The sequence below is a fragment of the Oncorhynchus masou genome, unplaced genomic scaffold, assembly GCF_036934945.1.
Source record: "Oncorhynchus masou masou isolate Uvic2021 unplaced genomic scaffold, UVic_Omas_1.1 unplaced_scaffold_1776, whole genome shotgun sequence".
Lineage (NCBI taxonomy): Eukaryota > Metazoa > Chordata > Actinopteri > Salmoniformes > Salmonidae > Oncorhynchus > Oncorhynchus masou.
The window spans coordinates 10,281-32,701 of NW_027007944.1; the positions used below are offsets into that span (position 1 = coordinate 10,281).

Here is a 22,421-nt window from a genome sequence, read left to right on the forward strand (position 1 = left end):
TATGTGTGTGTGTGTGCATGTTTCTACATGCATGTCTGCAGTATTCCCATTTAAAGCATTGCAGATTATGTTTTCCAGACACGGTTCTATCGCTCACAATCTAGTTTTCCCCCCATTTTTTTTCTATCTATCACCTAGCATATAAAATGACTGAGGCAATGACATTCTCCCAATGCCATTCAGTTAGATGACGTTTTGTGTATCGGCCAACAGAACATCTTGGGCAATGCAAAATCTTAAACCGTACCATCATGATCCATTGTCCTTTATGTCCTAAAAACTAACCTTAATTCACTGTCAAAAATTACACCCTTACAATAGAAATTTGTGGTTCTGTGAGGTACTTGTAGGAGCACTCAAATTAAATTAAGCCCCAAATAGCTTTTTAACTGTTGCCAATGGGCTGTTGCCACATTTAGTACGATTAAAGCAATGTTGTGACCCTCCAGCCGAGGTCATCTGAGAAGAAGAGTCCATTTCATTACACGAGCACTTCTACCTTTTAGAGTCCCAACCCTTTAATACCACAACTGCTCCTTAACGCGAACCGTCAACCAGGCTCCCACGAGGACACCCCTAACGGCTTGGAACACTTCTTCTAACGGCTTGGAACACTTCTCCTAACGGCTTGGAACACTTCTTCTAACGGCTTGGAACACTTCTTCTAACGGCTTGGAACACTTCTAACGGCTTGGAACACTTCTAACGGCTTGGAACACTTCTAACGGCTTGGAACACTTCTAACGGCTTGGAACACTTCTAACGGCTTAGAACACTTCTTCTAACGGCTTGGAACACTTCTAACGGCTTAGTTTCCGGTTCCGGGTTGGAGCGAGCGGTCGCATCTACACTTCGGTCCGCAGGTAGTATAACTTTTCATTACATTTCATTATAGTACAACGGTTTGATTTGTCTAATCTTAGCAATTTCTTCTTAGCTAGCTACATAGCCGTCTTTGTATCAAAGATAATTGCATAATTATCGTATTTCGTCGTCCGAACGTATCTGCCCAGCAGCTAGCTAAGCAGCTAGCTAACATCCACTGTCCACCAGCACTGTAGAAACTATTACACTCAACTGAACGACTCGATTAGCGTAGTGTCAGCTAGCTACATAGTTGTCTTCGCTGTCTTCGTATCCAAGATAATTGTGTAGTTTAGAGTGTGTAGACTTAGAGTGATTATCTTAATTTACCGAGGTTAGCTAGCCAGCTATTTGTCGTCCTTAACGTAGGAGATGCTGCTAGCTAGCTAGCCAACAGCTAGCCAACCTCTACCGAATTGAACTTCAACTACCCGGTCAACATTCCGTCGCTCCACAGGTAGTATCACATTTTCATTTCACTTCATTACAGTACAACGGTTTGATTTGTTTGATCGTAGCTAGCCAGCTACATAGCCGTCTTTGTATCTAAGACAATTGTGTAGTCTAGAGCGATTTTCTAGGTTAGCTGGCCAGCTATTGTCGTTCTTTTAACGTAGCTAGCCAGCTAGCCCCGAATAGCAGCACTGTAGAAACTATTACAGTACAACGGTTTGATTTGTTTGATCGTAGCTAGCTAGCTACATAGCCGTCTTTGTATCTAAGACAATTGTGTAGCCTAGAGCGATTTTCTAGGTTAGCTAGCCAGCTATTGTCGTTCTTTTAAGGTAACGTAACGCAATCAACCTGCTAGCTAGCCAGCTAGCCCCGAATAGCAGCACTGTAGAAACTATTACACTCGACGGAACGACTTGATTAGTGTAGTGTCAACATCGCAGCCACTACCAGCTAGCCTACAAAGTCAACAACGCAGCCACTGCCAGCTAGCCTACTCCAGCAGTACTGTAGCATTTCAATCATTTTAGTCAATAAGATTCTTGCTACGTAAGCTTAACTTTCTGAACATTCGAGACGTGTAGTCCACTTGTCATTCCAATCTCCTTTGCATTAGCGTGCCTCTTCTGTAGCCTGTCAACTATGTGTCTATCTATCCCTGTTCTCTCCTCTCTGCACAGACCATACAAACGCTCCACACCGCGTGGCCGCGGCCACCCTAATCTGGTGGTCCCAGCGCGCACGACCCACGTGGAGTTCCAGGTCTCCGGTAGCCTCTGGAACTGCCGATCTGCGGCCAACAAGGCAGAGTTCATCTCAGCCTATGCCTCCCTCCAGTCCCTCGACTTCTTGGCACTGACGGAAACATGGATCACCACAGATAACACTGCTACTCCTACTGCTCTCTTCGTCCGCCCACGTGTTCTCGCACACCCCGAGAGCTTCTGGTCAGCGGGGTGGTGGCACCGGGATCCTCATCTCTCCCAAGTGGTCATTCTCTCTCTCTCCCCTTACCCATCTGTCTATCGCCTCCTTGAATTCCATGCTGTCACAGTTACCAGCCCTTTCAAGCTTAACATCCTTATCATTTATCGCCCTCCAGGTTCCCTCGGAGAGTTCATCAATGAGCTTGATGCCTTGATAAGCTCCTTTCCTGAGGACGGCTCACCTCTCACAGTCCTGGGCGACTTTAACCTCCCCACGTCTACCTTTGACTCATTCCTCTCTGCCTCCTTCTTTCCACTCCCTCTCCTCTTTTGACCTCACCTCTCACCTTCCCCCCTACTCACAAGGCAGGCAATACGCCGACCTCATCTTTACTAGATGCTGTTCTTCCACTAACCTCATTGCAACTCCCCTCCAAGTCTCCGACCACTACCTTGTATCCTTTTCCCTCTCGCTCTCATCCAACACTTCCCACACTGCCCCTAATCGGATGGTATCGCGCCGTCCCAACCTTTCGCTCTCTCTCCCCCGCTACTCTCTCCTCTTCCATCCTATCATCTCTTCCCTCTGCTCATACCTTCTCCAACCTATCTCCTGATTCTGCCTCCTCAACCCTCCTCTCTTCCCTTTCTGCATCCTTTGACTCTCTATGTCCCCTATCCTCCAGGCCGGCTCGGTCCTCCCCTCCCGCTCCGTGGCTCGATGACTCATTGCGAGCTCACAGAACAGAGCTCCGGGCAGCCGAGCGGAAATGGAGGAAAACCCGCCTCCCCTGCGGACCTGGCATCCTTTCACTCCCTCCTCTCTACATTTTCCTCCTCTGTCTCTGCTGCTAAAGCCACTTTCTACCACTCTAAATTCCAAGCATCTGCCTCTAACCCTAGGAAGCTCTTTGCCACCTTCTCCTCCCTCCTGAATCCTCCTCCCCCTCCCCCCCTCCTCCCTCTCTGCAGATGACTTCGTCAACCATTTTGAAAAAAGGTCGACGACATCCGATCCTCGTTGCTAAGTCAAACGACACCGCTGGTTCTGCTCACACTGCCCTACCCTGTGCTCTGACCTCTTTCTCCCCTCTCTCTCCAGATGAAATCTCGCTTCTTGTGACGGCCGGCCGCCCAACAACCTGCCCGCTTGACCCTATCCCCTCCTCTCTTCTCCAGACCATTTCCGGAGACCTTCTCCCTTACCTCACCTCGCTCATCAACTCATCCCTGACCGCTGGCTACGTCCCTTCCGTCTTCAAGAGAGCGAGAGTTGCACCCCTTCTGAAAAAACCTACACTCGATCCCTCCGATGTCAACAACTACAGACCAGTATCCCTTCTTTCTTTTCTCTCCAAAACTCTTGAACGTGCCGTCCTTGGCCAGCTCTCCCGCTATCTCTCTCAGAATGACCTTCTTGATCCAAATCAGTCAGGTTTCAAGACTAGTCATTCAACTGAGACTGCTCTTCTCTGTATCATGGAGGCGCTCCGCACTGCTAAAGCTAACTCTCTCTACTCTGCTCTCATCCTTCTAGACCTATCGGCTGCCTTCGACACTGTGAACCATCAGATCCTCCTCTCCACCCTCTCCGAGTTGGGCATCTCCGGTGCGGCCCACGCTTGGATTGCGTCCTACCTGACAGGTCGCTCCTACCAGGTGGCGTGGCGAGAATCGGTCTCCTCGCCACGCGCTCTCACCACTGGTGTCCCCCAGGGCTCTGTTCTAGGCCCTCTCCTATTCTCGCTATACACCAAGTCACTTGGCTCTGTCATAACCTCACATGGTCTCTCCTATCATTGCTATGCAGACGACACACAATTAATCTTCTCCTTTCCCCTTCTGATGACCAGGTGGCGACCGCATCTCCGCATGTCTGGCAGACATATCAGTGTGGATGACGGATCACCACCTCAAGCTGAACCTCGGCAAGACGGAGCTGCTCTTCCTCCCGGGAAGGACTGCCCGTTCCATGATCTCGCCATCACGGTTGACAACTCCATTGTGTCCTCCTCCCAGAGCGCTAAGAACCTTGGCGTGATCCTGGACAACACCCTGTCGTTCTCAACCAACATCATGGCGGTGGCCCGTTCCTGTAGGTTCATGCTCTACAACATCCAGAGTACGACCCTGCCTCACACAGGAAGCGGCGCATGGGCCTAATCCAGGCACTTGTCATCTCCCGTCTGGATTACTGCAACTCGCTGTTGGCTGGGCTCCCTGCCTGTGCCATTAAACCCCTACAACTCATCCAGAACGCCGCAGCCCGTCTGGTGTTCAACCTTCCCAAGTTCTCTCACGTCACCCCGCTCCTCCGCTCTCTCCACTGGCTTCCAGTTGAAGCTCGCATCCGCTACAAGACCATGGTGCTTGCCTACGGAGCTGTGAGGGGAACGGCACCGCAGTACCTCCAGGCTCTGATCAGGCCCTACACCCAAGCAAGGGCACTGCGTTCATCCACCTCTGGCCTGCTCGCCTCCCTACCACTGAGGAAGTACAGTTCCCGCTCAGCCCAGTCAAAACTGTTCGCTGCTCTGGCCCCCAATGGTGGAACAAACTCCCTCACGACGCCAGGACAGCGGAGTCAATCACCACCTTCCGGAGACACCTGAAACCCCACCTCTTCAAGGAATACCTAGGATAGGATAAGTAATCCTTCTCACCCCCCCCCCTTAATGATTTAGATGCACTATTGTAAAGTGGCTGCTCCACTGGATGTCAGAAGGTGAATTCACCAATTTGTAAGTCGCTCTGGATAAGAGCGTCTGCTAAATGACTTAAATGTAATGTAATGTAGAACACTTCTTCTAACTGCTTGGAACACTTCTAACGGCTTGGAACACTTCTAACGGCTTAGAACACTTCTTCTAACGGCTTGGAACACTTCTAACGGCTTGGAACACTTCTTCTAACGGCTTGGAACACTTCTTCTAACGGCTTAGAACACTTCTTCTAACGGCTTGGAACACTTCTAACGGCTTGGAACACTTCTAACGGCTTGGAACACTTCTAACGGCTTAGAACACTTCTTCTAACGGCTTGGAACACTTCTAACGGCTTGGAACACTTCTTCTAATGGCTTGGAACACTTCTTCTAACGGCTTAGAACACTTCTTCTAACGGCTTGGAACACTTCTAACGGCTTGGAACACTTCTAACGGCTTAGAACACTTCTTCTAACGGCTTGGAACACTTCTCCTAACGGCTTGGAACACTTCTTCTAACGGCTTGGAACACTTCTTCTAATGGCTTGAAACACTTCTAACGGCTTGGAACACTTCGTCTAACGGCTTAGAACACTTCTTCTAACGGCTTGGAACACTTCTTCTAATGGCTTAGAACACTTCTTCTAACGGCTTGGAACACTTCTTCTAACGGCTTGGAACACTTCTAACGGCTTGGAACACTTCTTCTAACGGCTTGGAACACTTCTAACGGCTTGGAACACTTCTAACGGCTTGGAACACTTCTAACGGCTTAGAACACTTCTCCTAACGGCTTGGAACACTTCTCCTAACGGCTTGGAACACTTCTAACGGCTTGGAACACTTCTTCTAACGGCTTAGAACACTTCTTCTAACGGCTTGGAACACTTCTTCTAACGGCTTGGAACACTTCTAACAGCTTGGAACACTTCTTCTAACGGCTTGGAACACTTCTAACGGCTTGGAACACTTCTCCTAACGGCTTGGAACACTTCTAACGGCTTGGAACACTTCTAACGGCTTGGAACACTTCTAACGGCTTTGAACACTTCTAACGGCTTGGAACACTTCTAACGGCTTGGAACACTTCTCCTAACGGCTTGGAACACTTCTAACGGCTTGGAACACTTCTAACGGCTTGGAACACTTCTTCTAACGGCTTGGAACACTTCTTCTAACGGCTTGGAACACTTCTAACGGCTTGGAACACTTCTTCTAACGGCCTGGAACACTTCTTCTAACGGCTTGGAACACTTCTTCTAACGGCTTGGAACACTTCTTCTAACGGCCTGGAACACTTCTAATGGCTTGGAACACTTCTTCTAATGGCTTGGAACACTTCTTCTAACGGCTTAGAACACTTCTCCTAACGGCCTGGAACACTTCTAATGGCTTGGAACACTTCTTCTAATGGCTTGGAACACTTCTTCTAACGGCCTGGAACACTTCTAATGGCTTGGAACACTTCTTCTAATGGCTTGGAACACTTCTCCTAACGGCCTGGAACACTTCTAATGGCTTGGAACACTTCTTCTAACGGCTTAGAACACTTCTTCTAACGGCCTGGAACACTTCTAATGGCTTGGAACACTTCTTCTAACGGCTTGGAACACTTCTTCTAACGGCTTGGAACGGCTTGGAACACTTCTTCTAACGGCCTGGAACACTTCTTCTAACGGCTTGGAACACTTCTTCTAACGGCTTGGAACACTTCTTCTAACGGCCTGGAACACTTCTAATGGCTTGTAACACTTCTTCTAACGGCTTGGAACACATCTCCTAACGGCTTAGAACACTTCTTCTAACGGCTTGGAACACTTCTAACGGCTTGGAACACTTCTAACGGCTTAGAACACTTCTTCTAACGGCTTGGAACACTTCTCCTAACGGCTTGGAACACTTCTTCTAACGGCTTGGAACACTTCTTCTAACGGCTTGGAACACTTCTAACGGCTTGGAACACTTCTTCTAACGGCTTAGAACACTTCTTCTAACGGCTTGGAACACTTCTTCTAACGGCTTGGAACACTTCTAACGGCTTGGAACACTTCTAACGGCTTGGAACACTTCTAACGGCTTAGAACACTTCTCCTAACGGCTTGGAACACTTCTCCTAATGGCTTGGAACACTTCTAACGGCTTGGAACACTTCTTCTAACGGCTTAGAACACTTCTCCTAACGGCCTGGAACACTTCTAATGGCTTGGAACACTTCTTCTAACGGCTTAGAACACTTCTTCTAACGGCCTGGAACACTTCTAATGGCTTGGAACACTTCTTCTAATGGCTTGGAACACTTCTTCTAACGGCTTGGAACACATCTCCTAACGGCTTGGAACACTTCTTCTAACGGCTTGGAACACATCTCCTAACGGCTTGGAACACTTCTTCTAACGGCTTGGAACACTTCTAACGACTTGGAACACTTCTTCTAACGGCTTAGAACACTTCTAACGGCTTGGAACACTTCTTCTAACGGCTTAGAACACTTTTAACGGCTTGGAACACTTCTTCTAACGGCTTGGAACACTTCTTCTAACGGCTTAGAACACTTCTTCTAACGGCTTGGAACACTTCTCCTAACGGCTTAGAACACTTCTTCTAACGGCTTGGAACACTTCTAACGGCTTAGAACACTTCTCCTAACGGCCTGGAAAAAGTCCCACAAGGTCATTTGAAGGTGTGTGATGGAATGTTCTCCAACCAGTGCCTCTGTCTAGTACTGAATGTCTTTTTGTGTTGTTCTTGCACAATTCTGGAATGTCTTACTGTTGGATCGAATCAGTAGTGTAGAATACTGGTCCAATGAGTTGGAAGAGTTTAGACACCACCCTACCTTGAGGAGAAAGTACAGCGACTCAAAGCATTTACCTTGAGGAGAAAGTACAGCGACTCAAAGCATTTACCTTGAGGAGAAAGTACAGCGACTCAAAGCATTTACCTTGAGGAGAAAGTACAGCGACTCAAAGCATTTACCTTTGAGGAGAAAGTACAGCACTCAAAGCATTTCAAAGCATTTAGCCTTGAGGAGAAAGTACAGCGACTCAAAGCATTTACCTTGAGGAGAAAGTACAGCGACTCAAAGCATTTACCTTGAGGAGAAAGTACAGCGACTCAAAGCATTTACCTTGAGGAGAAAGTACAGCGACTCAAAGCATTTACCTTGAGGAGAAAGTACAGCGACTCAAAGCATTTACCTTGAGGAGAAAGTACAGCGACTCAAAGCATTTACCTTGAGGAGAAAGTACAGCGACTCAAAGCATTTACCTTGAGGAGAAAGTACAGCGACTCAAAGCATTTACCTTGAGGAGAAAGTACAGCGACTCAAAGCATTTACCTTGAGGAGAAAGTACAGCGACTCAAAGCATTTACCTTGAGGAGAAAGTACAGCGACTCAAAGCATTTACCTTGAGGAGAAAGTACAGCGACTCAAAGCATTTACCTTGAGGAGAAAGTACAGCGACTCAAAGCATTTACCTTGAGGAGAAAGTACAGCGACTCAAAGCATTTACAAAGCATTTTGAGGAGAAAGTACAGCGACTCAAAGCATTTACCTTGAGGAGAACGTACAGCGACTCAAAGCATTTACCTTGAGGAGAAAGTACAGCGACTCAAAGCATTTACCTTGAGGAGAAAGTACAGCGACTCAAAGCATTTACCTTGAGGAGAAAGTACAGCGACTCAAAGCATTTACCTTGAGGAGAAAGTACAGCGACTCAAAGCATTTACCTTGAGGAGAAAGTACAGCGACTCAAAGCATTTACCTTGAGGAGAAAGTACAGCGACTCAAAGCATTTACCTTGATGAGAAAGTACAGCGACTCAAAGCATTTACCTTGAGGAGAAAGTACAGCGACTCAAAGCATTAAAGCAAAAGTTTATTTTTTTGTGTTTGAAACTACACAAACTAGCACAGAGGACTCGTTTGGGGTCCGAATCCTCCACGGAGTGCGGTTACAAATGAAACATATTTAATACATTAGGACCACTGCCACAAATATTTTTTAATATTATTTTTTTTTTATCAGTACTTCATTCAGTTTCCAAATGGCCATGATACAAAATAAACAGAAGTAGAGCAAGAAAAACATAGCTGTGAAACAAGAGTCTGAAATACACAGGTTTGGGAACTGAGACCTCTATGTCTTTTCATTCATATATTTAAAGAGGATAAGTAACAAAATCAGCAACATTCAAAATGTTCTTCGGTTATTTACAACAGTTTCACTGTTTTGGTGGTGAACATACATGTTTCTGACATGTAGAAAATAAAACGTGGGTTATTTCCCCTTGTGGGAATACTGTGAGGTGTGTATGACCATACATGTGTCTTTGTACCCCCACAGCCTGTATTCCCACAAGTGGAAATGGGGGTTGGGGGGGGGTGGGATACGTCACCTTTCACATCCATACAGGCTTCTAGTAAATTCCACCACTGACATTTATGGATCATGTTCAATTAATACACTCCCATAAAATGTCAGATCACGTGACTAGCTCTTTGGGAAGCTAGTACCGTAGTGGCCTCCTAGTTTGGTTGAATGGCTCAAATGTACCTTTTGTTCTTTAACTAAACACTACTGCTAAAGCGTTAATCTGGCATTTAGTAAAGTTGCAATAATGCAGCAATCCCCCCCCAACAAGATCAAAAGTACAAGAGCTAATTACAAGACATGTAAAACAAACGTAAAATGGGGATTTAGAATAGTCAGATGCTAGTAATGCTAGCGATAAGGTTAAGAAGAGGTAGCACTCTTAAGTTACTAAAAATCCGTTTGGAATGGTGACGTGGTCATTTTCACGAGGTAAATCATTACAGCTCTGTTTTGACACACACTCCTGCTATTACTATTAGTATGTATCATTTGTATAGATATGGTGATACAAAATATGAATTTGGGACAGTATCGGAGTGAATACTATCAAACGACTGAATGTATCCATTCGAACAGAATGCACAGTGTCCAATGAAAGGTGTAGAAATTCATGTTCAGCAAGAGGACTCGCGTTGGAGAATTAGAGCATGACAACAACAACAACAACAAAAAAAAGCTGCCGTTTTAAATGTCCTTCATCGTGTCAATCCCCAAAACAATGTTTAAATCCGGGATGTTAGTATCAGAAAAACAAAAGAGTCCACTATAGGAGGTGCAGCCATCAAGTCCATTGAAGCGTTGCAGAAAGCTAACCTCCCGTCAGTTGGACACCTGCAACTTCGAAGGATTCCGCTGTCCCCACAACAGTTGTATAGTGATACTGTCAGAAGAAAATCCATTGGACCACATGTATGTTGCCTTCAGTCTTAGTTGGCCAAATAGAGAACAAAAAGGGGTCATACGAGTAGATCTGGAGGGTTGAGAGAGATGCACGGTCTTCAGTTTTTTTACTTGAATAAATCTACTGTTATCTTCTCTCGACTTCCCATTCAGAACCCCAACTCGTCAGTCTGTCAGTTAATATATATTTATATTCAGAAAATGTTGCTAAAAGCTGTATCCAATCATATCAGTCTTGACTGTGAAGGTTATTGGATGGGATTTTACAAAATGGCCGACATTGTCTGGAGTGGAGGGGGGAGGGGTTAGACTCAGTCGAGGGAGGTGATTGGTTCTGTTTGGCCTCTGTTTGGTTCAGTCACATTGGTCGAGGACACGGTAGCATATTAGGTGGAAAAGAGACGATCAGTGAAGTGGTCAGTTTGAGGTATCAGAGTGCACACTGCCTGGCCCTTCGTTTGGGGACGTCACTGAGGAGGGAGTAGGTGCACCGTGCCATCCCCCGTTACCCTACATGATGGAGAAAAGAGAGAGACACAGAGACAGAAACAGAGAGACAGACAGAGACACAGAGAGACAGACACAGAAACAGAGAGAGCGAGCGAGACAGAAAGACAAAGACAGAGACACAGAAACGGAGACAGAGAGCGAGAGACCGAGAAAGAGAGCGACAGAGAGAGACAGAGAGAAAGAGAGAGAAACAGAGAGAGTGAGAGAGACAAACAGAGAGTGACAGAGAGAGAGAGAGACAGAGAGAGAAACAGAGAGAGCGAGAGAGTGAGAGAGACAGAAACAGAAAGTGACAGAGAGAGAGCGACAGAGAGAGAGAGAGAAAGAGAAACAGAGAGTGAGAGACAGAAACAGAGAGTGACAGAGAGAGAAACAGAGAGAGTGAGAGAGACAGAGAGAGAGAGAGAGAGAGACAGAGAGAGTGAGAGAGAGACAGAGAGAAACAGAGAGAGCGAGAGAGAGAGACACACAGAGCGAGAGAGACAGAGAGACAGAGAGTGAGATAGACACAGGAGAGAGAGAGAGAGAGAGAGAGAATCAGAGACAGAGAGAGTGAGACAGAGAGAGTGAGAGAGAGACAGAGAGAGAGAGAGCGAGAGAGAGAGACAGAGAGTGAGAGACACAGAGAGAGAGAGCGAGAGAGAGAGAGACAGAGAGACAGAGAGTGAGAGACACAGAGAGAGAGAGAGAGAGAGAGAGAAACAGAGAGACAGAGAGTGAGAGACACACAGAGAGAGAGAGAGAGAGAGAGAAACAGAGACAGTGAGAGTGACAGACAGAGAGAGACAGAGAGAGAGACAGAGAGACAGAGAGAGAGACACACAGAGAGACAGAGAGATAGACACAGAGAGAGAGAGAGAGAGAGAGAGAGACAGAGAGACAGAGAGTGAGATAGACACACAGAGAGAGAAAGACAGAGAGACAGAGAGTGAGATAGACACACAGAGAGAGAGAGACAGAGAGACAGAGTGAGAGACACACAGAGAGAGAGAGAGAAACAGAGACAGAGAGTGAGAGACACACAGAGAGAGAGAGAGAGAAACAGAGACAGAGAGAGTGAGAGAGGACAAGGGTTACTTCTTGAAACACAGGTAAAGTTACAACTGGGGAGGCTGATTTGATCGGGTCTTCAAGCAACCGAGCCACAACTGACAATCATAGTTCAGGGTGGATTACATATAGAATTTAATGAACCTCAATATCCAAATCAACATCCAATAGTATAAAGCTTGTTGTCACAATCTGGTCTGGAAGGGGCCCCTTGCTCCCCTCTTTCAGCAGTCAGATTGAGTGTTTACCCACAATAAGGCACACATGGCCGGGCTAGGAAACAAACACAGAGAGAGAGAGATCCGACATGGTGTCTGCCGGCGGGGGTAAGCCCCATTGCATTACCACTGACATCCCCAGACAGGGTCTCTGGCTGACAAATTTGCCCCGCGTCCTGGTCATTGGAGACGAGTGGTGAAATCAATGTCTTATCGGATTGCTTTAGTGGTTGTCGCTGCAAATTCTGGTGTCAGTTATGAAGACGGGAGGGGACACCACCGCGGGTAACAACTTTAAGGGGAAACACTGAAAGGAAGTGACGGGAGGAGGATTTTCCTTATCGTCGAGTCAGGAATGGGTTAGAATAGGGTTTTGGCCTGGCATTTGATTTAAAAAATGTTTTTTAAAAATCACAGATTTGTTAAGGTTTTCTTTCTCCTCCTCCTCTGAAGAGGAGGTGTAGCAGGGATCGGACCAAAATGCAGCGTGGTTATTTCGATTCATGTTTAATAAAAAGATAAACGTAACATGAAAACCTAAACAGCCTTATCTGGTCCAAACTAACACAGAGACAGGAACAATCACCCACGAAACACTCAGAGAATATGGCTGCCTCAATATGGTTCCCAATCAGAAACAACGATAAACACCTTCCTCTGATTGAGAACCACTCCAGACAGCCATAGACTATTCTAGATAACCCTACTATACCACAATCCCGATACCTACAAAAACCCCAAGACAAAACACACCACATAAATAACCCATGTCACACCCTGGCCTGACCAAAATAATAAAGATAACACAATATACTAAGACCAGGGCGTGACAAGATTGAAACATTGTCCTTGCATAAATTAGAAAAAGTTAACATGTTTTCAATATATTGAAAATATATAAATATATAGTACATAAAAAAATATATTTAGCATGATCAACATATTGTACTATATCTGTATAACTCATAGTAGGTTTTGTTTAGCATCAACACTATCTTGACAGAGCAGCTGACCCTGGCTGTCTTCAGACACAACATTCATATCCAGTCTGCTGTCCTCTTCCCTGTCCCATCCATCCTGATGACTTCCCCAAGCTCTAAACAACGTAGCATGGCTGTGAGTTATGTGATACAGCTAAACACGACCCGCCATGCTTCCCTCACTTCCCCTGTGATGGCCTGAGAGCCATGACCTAAATAAGGAATTGTGAGTGTGAGAGCAGGGGGGGGGGGGGTGCAAAACGCTACACTTTGAAGCTGCTCGAGGTTGGCACATCGCCTACACCGCCTGGGGCAAGATAGGGTACTCCGGAAAACCAAAAAACGACACCTTGTTGTGGAAGTGCTCCTAACGACGTGGTTTTGTGTTTTTTCACACGTTTGTGTGTTTTGTTGCTGTGTCAGTTTTGATCATTGTTCAAAAGAGGGAGAAGACATTTCAGGTAGTTGTACTCTTTGAGAGCTGAATTTGATTGTTCTTCCACCAAAATACATCATGAACATACCAGCCGTGTATGTATGCATTTCATTTAACATTACACAACGGGAAAAAAACACCTCTACAACAGAAAAGAAACCTGTTCTAATCTTGAGAAGAAGCATAAGACATTGAGGCTGTCTCCATTTTTACAAGACGGGAAACGTTGTAATGGAGAAAACCAGTCCGCAGCTTCCCCTTTCATTGCTAGAGAGCAGACAGCAAATGCAAATGTTTCTCTGTGTCGGGGTTGAGCGAAAGGAAGAGTCAGTATGCCTCTCTCTCTCTCTCCGTCGCGGCGTCTCATCCTCCACCAATAAATGTATCTTTACCACGGTAGCTCAGATTGTCTGGTGCAGTATGAAGAAGGGTCTTATCAGAGCTCATCAGGAAAGACCATAGTCGCATCTGTACAAGGCTGCAGGCAATTCCAGTTTCATATTTCATTACCGTGATAAGAAGATGGACTGCAAATTCGCTCTCAGAAGCATTTCAAAGTAGTTAAATGAAAACACAGATACACCAGTGAAAAGCCCCCTGTTTCATATGGCTGTGGGGGTATTATAAAATGCATTTCATAAATGGAATGAAGCACGCTTGCTCTTTCTCATTTAAATGGCTGGGGTGTGGATGCGGGTGTTAATATGAAGCTATACATTTATCTTTGTCATCACATGGGCCGTCCTTAATCTCGCCTGTCGTATATTTGCTCTACGGTTTGATCACACTGGCGGCTCACTGAAAAGGTTTTGGGAGCCCTGGCCAACAGAGATTACCCCGCAGGTCCTATTTTACAATCCTGCCCCCGATCACCCCACCCTTAACTAACTGCATTCAAATATAGAGGAAGGGAGGTGGAGAGAGAGACGACGTGTGGAACATACAACTCTAGAAATACTATTTGGGTCTTAGGATTTTCTAACCCTGGGTGAATGGGATTTTAAAATGAAAATGATTTTTAGGAGTCATTATCACCAATGTCGTCATCGCCATCATTGCGACGATATGACATATTTGTGGACATTGTCATGATCATGATTTACTGTACACTTACATTTAGACTGTGAGGACTGTACATGGGATGCCGTAGCCCATCATTGTATCCGACCGTCTGACTGATAGCATGGCGTATGGTATCCCCCTAGAGAGAGAGGGGGGGCGAGAGGTTGGAGAGAGAGAGAGAGAGAGAGAGAGAGAGAGGGGGAAAGAGAGAGAGGGGGAGAGCGAGAGGGGGAGAGAGAGAGAGGGGGGGCGAGAGGGTGGAGAGAGAGAGAGAGAGAAGGGGAAAAGAGAGAGGGGGAGAGCGAGAGGGGGGGAGAGAGAGAGAGAGAGAGGGGGGGCGGGGGGGAGGAGAGAGAGAGAGAGAGAGAGAGAGAGAGAGAGGGGGAAAGAGAGAAAGGGAGAGGGGGGAGAGCGAGAGGGGGAGAGAGAGAGAGAGGGGAGAGAGAGAGAGGGGGAAAGAGAGAGAGGGAGAGGGGGAGAGCGAGAGGGGGAGAGAGAGAGAGGGAAAGAGAAAGGGAGAGAGGGGGGAGAGCGAGAGGGGGGAGAGAGGGGGGAAGAGAGAGGGAGAGAGGGGGGAGAGCGAGGGGGGGAGAGGGGGGGAGAGAGGGAGAGGGGGAGAGAGGGGGAGGAGGAGAGAGAGAGAGAGAGAGAGAGAGGGAAAGAAGAGAGAGGGAAAGAGAGAGAGGGAGAGGGGGAGAGCGAGAGGGGGGGAGAGAGGGAAAAGAGAGAGAGGGAGAGAGGGGGGAGAGCGAGAGGGGGAGAGAGAGGTGGAAAGAGAGAGGGAGAGAGGGGGAGAGCAAGAGGGGGAGAGAGAGGGGGAAGAGAGAGAGGGAGGGGGGGGAGTGAGAGGGGGGAGAGAGAGAGAGAGAGGGGGAAAGAGAGAGAGGGAGAGGGGGAGCGAGAGGGTGGGGGGAGAGAGAGAGAGAGAGAGAGAGAGAGGGGGGGGGGGAAATGGGGGGGCAAGAGGGGGGAGAGAGAGGGGGAAAGAGAGAGAGGGAGAGATAGAGAGGGAGGTAGAGAGAGATAGAATGAGTGGGAGAGACAGGGAGAGACAGGGAGAGAGGGAGAAATGCAGGAAGAGGGAGGGAGAGACAAAGACGAAGTGAGAGAATGTCAATGCCTTCTCACCTTCCCTCCATCATTTTGAAAGAACAATACAAAGTGACAATAACAATTGCCACAACAAAAGACAAACATGAAAGAACAGAATGGGATGAAACATTGTTCAAAAGGTATGACCTTGTAATGTTTGTAGGCAATTTGGCCTTTTTCTCTCAAAGAGAATTTCTAATCTGTGACGAAGGCAAAACACAGGACAGTATAGAACAGAACAGACATGGGACAGTATAGAACAGACATGAGACAGTAAAGACCAGAACAGACATGGGACAGTAAAGAACAGACATGAGACAGTAAAGAACAGACACGGGACAGTAAAGAACAGACATGGGACAGTAAAGACCAGAACAGACATGGGACAGTAAAGAACAGACATGAGACAGTAAAGAACAGACACGGGACAGTAAAGAACAGACATGGGACAGTTATAAACAGAACAGACATGGGACAGTAAAGAACAGACATGAGACAGTAAAGACCAGAACAGACATGGGACAGTATAGAACAGACATGAGACAGTAAAGAACAGACATGGGACAGTAAAGAACAGACATGGGACAGTAAAGAACAGACGTGGGACAGTATAGAACAGACATGAGACAGTAAAGAACAGACGTGGGACAGTATAGAACAGAAATGAGACAGTAAAAAAGAGACATGGGACAGTAAAGAACAGACATGAGACAGTAAAGAACAGACGTGGGACAGTATAGAACAGAAATGAGACCGTAAAAAAGAGACATGGGACAGTAAAGAACAGACATGAGACAGCAAAGAACAGACATGAGACAGTAAAGAACAGACACGGGACAGTAAAGAACAGACACGGGACAGTATAGAACAGACATGAGACAGTATAGAACAGATATGAGACAGTATAGAACAGACACGGGACAGTATAGAACAGACATGAGACAGTATAGAACAGATATGAGACAGTATAGAACAGACACAGGACAGTATAGAACAGACATGAGACAGTATAGAACAGATATGAGACAGTATAGAACAGACATGAGACAGTATAGAACAGAACAGACAAGGGACATCATAGAAAAGAACAGACATGGGGCAGTATAGAAAAAACATGAGACAGTATAGAAGAGACATGAGACAGTATAGAACAGAACATACATGAGACAGAACAGAACAGACATGAGACAGAACAGAACAGACATGAGACAGTAAAGAACAGACACGGGACAGTAAAGAACAGACATGGGACAGTAAAGAACAGACATGGGACAGTAAAGAACAGACATGAGAGAGCAAAGAACAGACATGAGACAGTAAAGAACAGACATGAGAGAGCAAAGAACAGACATGAGACAGTGAAGAACAGACATGAGAGAGCAAAGAACAGACATGAGACAGTAAAGAACAGACATGAGACAGTATAGAACAGATATGAGACAGTATAGAACAGAACAGACATGGGACAGTAAAGAACAGAATAGATATGAGACAGTATAGAACAGAACAGACATGGGACAGTAAAGAACAGACATGAGACAGTATAGAACAGATTAGAGACAGTATAGAACAGAACAGACATGAGACAGAATAGAACAGACATGGGACAGTATAGAACAGATATGAGACAGTATAGAACAGACATGAGACAGTAAAGAACAGAACAGACATGGGACAGCATAGAACAGACATGAGACAGTATAGAACAGATATGAGACAGTATAGAACAGACATGAGACAGTATAGAACAGAACAGACATGAGACAGCATAGAACAGACATGAGACAGTATAGAACAGATATGAGACAGTATAGAACAGACATGAGACAGTATAGAACAGAACAGACATGAGACAGAATAGAAAAGACATGGGACAGTTATAAACAGAACAGACATGGGACAGTAAAGAACAGAACAGACATGGGACAGTATAGAAAATAACAGACATGGGACAGTATAGAACAGAACAGACATGGGACATTAAAGAACAGACATGGGACAGTAAAGAACAGACATGGGACAGTAAAGAACAGACATGGGACAGTAAAGAACAGACATGAGACAGTAAAGAACAGACATGGGACAGTAAAGAACAGACATGGGACAGTATAGAACAGACATGGGACAGTATAGAACAGACATGATTTAGTAAAATAAAGAACAGACACGGGACAGTAAAGAACAGACACGGGACAGTAAAGAACAGACCAGACATGGGACAGTAAAGAACAGACATGAGACAGCAAAGAACAAAGAGTAAAGAACAGACATGGGACAGTATAGAAAATAACAGACATGGGACAGTATAGAAAATAACAGACATGGGACAGTATAGAACAGACATGGGACAGTAAAGAACAGACATGGGACAGTAAAAAACAGACATGGGACAGTAAAGAACAGACATGAGACAGTAAAGAACAGACATGGGACAGTAAAGAACAGACATGAGACAGTAAAGAACAGACATGGGACAGTAAAGAACAGACACGGGACAGTATAGAACAGACCAGCCATGGGACAGTAAAGAACAGACACGGGACAGTATAGAACAGAACAGACATCATGGGACAGCATAGAACAGACATGGGACAGTATAGAACAGATATGAGACAGTATAGAACAGAACAGACATGGGACAGTATAGAACAGATATGAGACAGTATAGAACAGACATGAGACAGTAAAGAACAGAACAGACATGGGACAGCATAGAACAGACATGAGACAGTATAGAAAAGATATGAGACAGTATAGAACAGACATGAGACAGTATAGAACAGAACAGACATGAGACAGAATAGAAAAGACATGGGACAGTTATAAACAGAACAGACATGGGACAGTATAGACCAGACATGGGACAGTATAGAACAGACATGAGACAGTAAAATAAAGAACAGACACGGGACAGTATAGAACAGACATGGGACAGTAAAGAACAGACATGAGACAGCAAAGAACAGACATGAGACAGTAAAGAACAGAACAGACATGGGACAGTATAGAAAATAACAGACATGGGACAGTATAGAACAGAACATACATGGGACAGTAAAGAACAGACATGGGACAGTAAAGAACAGACATGGGACAGTAAAGAACAGACATGGGACAGTAAAGAACAGACATGGGACAGTAAAGAACAGACGTGGGACAGTATAGAACAGACATGAGACAGTAAAGAACAGACGTGGGACAGTATAGAACAGAAATGAGACAGTAAAAAAGAGACATGGGACAGTAAAGAACAGACATGAGACAGTAAAGAACAGACGTGGGACAGTATAGAACAGAAATGAGACAGTAAAAAAGAGACATGGGACAGTAAAGAACAGACATGAGACAGTAAAGAACAGACATGAGACAGTAAAGAACAGACATGAGACAGTAAAGAACAGACATGGGACAGTATAGAACAGACATGAGACAGTATAGAACAGATATGAGACAGTATAGAACAGACACGGGACAGTACAGAACAGACATGAGACAGTATAGAACAGATATGAGACAGTATAGAACAGACATGAGACAGCATAGAAAAGATATGGGACAGTATAGAACAGACATGAGACAGTATAGAACAGAACAGACATGAGACAGAATAGAAAAGACATGGGACAGTTATAAACAGAACAGACATGGGACAGTATAGAAAAGATATGAGACAGTATAGAACAGACATGAGACAGTATAGAACAGAACAGACATGAGACAGTATAGAACAGACATGGGACAGTTATAAACAGTAAAGAACAGACATGGGACAGTATAGAACAGACATGGGACAGTATAGAACAGACATGAGACAGTAAAATAAAGAACAGACATGGGACAGTATAGAACAGACATGGGACAGTAAAGAACAGACATGGGACAGTAAAGAACAGACATGGGACAGTAAAGAACAGACATGGGACAGTATAGAACAGACATGCGACAGTAAAGAACAGAACAGACATGGGACAGTATAGAAAATAACAGACATGGGACAGTATAGAAAAGAACAGACATGGGACATTAAAGAACAGACATGGGACAGTAAAGAACAGACATGGGACAGTAAAGAACAGACATGGGACAGTATAGAAAAGAACAGACATGAGACAGTAAAGAACAGACATGAGACAGTAAAGAACAGAACAGACATGGGACAGACATGGGAAAATAACAGACATGGGACAGTAAAGAAAAATAACAGACATGGACAGACATAGAAAATAACAGACATGGGACAGTAAAGAACAGACATGAGACAGTAAAGAACAGACATGGGACAGTAAAGAACAGACATGGGACAGTAAAGAACAGACATGGGACAATAAAGAACAGACATGGGACAGTATAGAAAGAACAGACATGGGACAGCATAGAACAGACATGGGACAGTATAGAACAGATATGAGTGAGTAAAATAAGAACAGACATGGACAGTAAAGAACAGACATGGGACAGTAAAGAACAGAGCCATGAGACAGTAAAGAACAGACACGGGACAGTATAGAACAGAACAGACATGGGACAGCATAGAACAGACATGAGACAGATAGAAAAGATATGAGACAGTATAGAACAGACATGAGACAGTATAGAACAGAACAGACATGAGACAGAATAGAACAGACATGGGACAGTTATAGAACAGATATAGACCAGACAGACAGTATAGAACAGACATGAGACAGTAAAATAAAGAACAGACATGGGACAGCATAGAACAGACATGAGACAGTATAGAAAAGACATGAGACAGTATAGAACAGACATGAGACAGTATAGAACAGAACAGACATGGGACAGAATAGACCAGACATGGGACAGTTATGAACAGCATAGAACAGACATGGGACAGTATAGACCAGACATGGGACAGTATAGAACAGACATGAGACAGTAAAATAAAGAACAGACACGGGACAGTATAGAACAGACATGGGACAGTAAAGAACAGACATGAGACAGCAAAGAACAGACATGCGACAGTGAAGAACAGAACAGACATGGGACAGTATAGAAAATAACAGACATGGGACAGTATAGAACAGACATGGGACAGTAAAGAACAGACATGGGACAGTAAAGAACAGACATGGGACAGTAAAGAACAGACGTGGGACAGTATAGAACAGACATGAGACAGTAAAGAACAGACGTGGGACAGTATAGAACAGAAATGAGACAGTAAAAAAGAGACATGGGACAGCAAAGAACAGACATGAGACAGTAAAGAACAGACATGAGACAGTAAAGAACAGACATGGGACAGTAAAGAACAGACACGGGACAGTATAGAACAGACATGAGACAGTATAGAACAGATATGAGACAGTATAGAACAGACACGGGACAGTATAGAACAGACATGAGACAGTATAGAACAGATATGAGACAGTATAGAACAGACACGGGACAGTATAGAACAGACATGAGACAGTATAGAACAGATATGAGACAGTATAGAACAGACATGAGACAGTATAGAACAGAACAGACAAGGGACATCATAGAAAAGAACAGACATGGGGCAGTATAGAACAGACATGAGACAGTATAGAAGAGACATGAGACAGTATAGAACAGAACAGACATGAGACAGAACAGAACAGACATGAGACAGAACAGAACAGACATGAGACAGTAAAGAACAGACACGGGACAGTAAAGAACAGACATGAGACAGTAAAGAACAGACATGGGACAGTAAAGAACAGACATGGGACAGTAAAGAACAGACATGAGAGAGCAAAGAACAGACATGGGACAGTAAAGAACAGACATGAGAGAGCAAAGAACAGACATGAGAGAGTAAAGAACAGACATGAGAGAGCAAAGAACAGACATGAGACAGTAAAGAACAGACATGAGACAGTATAGAACAGAACAGACATGAGACAGAATAGAACAGACATGGGACAGTATAGAACAGATATGAGACAGTATAGAACAGATATGAGACAGTATAGAACAGACATGAGACAGTATAGAACAGAACAGACATGAGACAGAATAGAAAAGACATGGGACAGTTATAAACAGAACAGACATGGGACAGTATAGACCAGACATGGGACAGTATAGAACAGACATGAGACAGTAAAATAAAGAACAGACACGGGACAGTATAGAACAGACATGGGACAGTAAAGAACAGACATGAGACAGCAAAGAACAGACATGCGACAGTAAAGAACAGAACAGACATGGGACAGTATAGAAAATAACAGACATGGGACAGTATAGAACAGAACAGACATGGGACATTAAAGAACAGACATGGGACAGTAAAGAACAGACATGGGACAGTAAAGAACAGACATGGGACAGTAAAGAACAGACATGAGACAGTAAAGAACAGACATGGGACAGTAAAGAACAGACATGGGACAGTATAGAACAGACATGGGACAGTATAGAACAGACATGATTTAGTAAAATAAAGAACAGACACGGGACAGTAAAGAACAGACCAGACATGGGACAGTAAAGAACAGACATGCGACAGTAAAGAACAGAACAGACATGGGACAGTATAGAAAATAACAGACATGGGACAGTATAGAACAGAACAGACATGGGACAGTAAAGAACAGACATGGGACAGTAAAAAACAGACATGGGACAGTAAAGAACAGACATGAGACAGTAAAGAACAGACATGGGACAGTAAAGAACAGACATGAGACAGTAAAGAACAGACATGGGACAGTAAAGAACAGACATGGGACAGTAAAGAACAGACATGGGACAGTAAAGAACAGACATGGGACAGTAAAGAACAGACATGGGACAGTATAGAACAGACATGGGACAGTATAGAACAGACATGAGTTAGTAAAATAAGGAACAG

General features: G+C 44.9%; 1 protein-coding gene across 1 annotated transcript in view; it reads right to left on the minus strand.

The window, feature by feature from the left end:
- Positions 1–9,842: 9,842 nt before the first annotated feature.
- LOC135532233 (pre-B-cell leukemia transcription factor 3-like) overlaps positions 9,843–22,421 on the minus strand; it is a 42,090-nt gene continuing 29,511 nt past the window's right edge. Inside the window, exons 7-8 of the mRNA XM_064959824.1 lie at positions 14,532–14,618; positions 9,843–10,733 (exon numbers count right to left, since the gene is read on the minus strand). Coding sequence (XP_064815896.1) covers positions 10,641–10,733; positions 14,532–14,618 — 180 coding nt within the window. The 3' untranslated portion in view covers positions 9,843–10,640. The remainder of the gene's footprint in view (positions 10,734–14,531; positions 14,619–22,421) is intronic.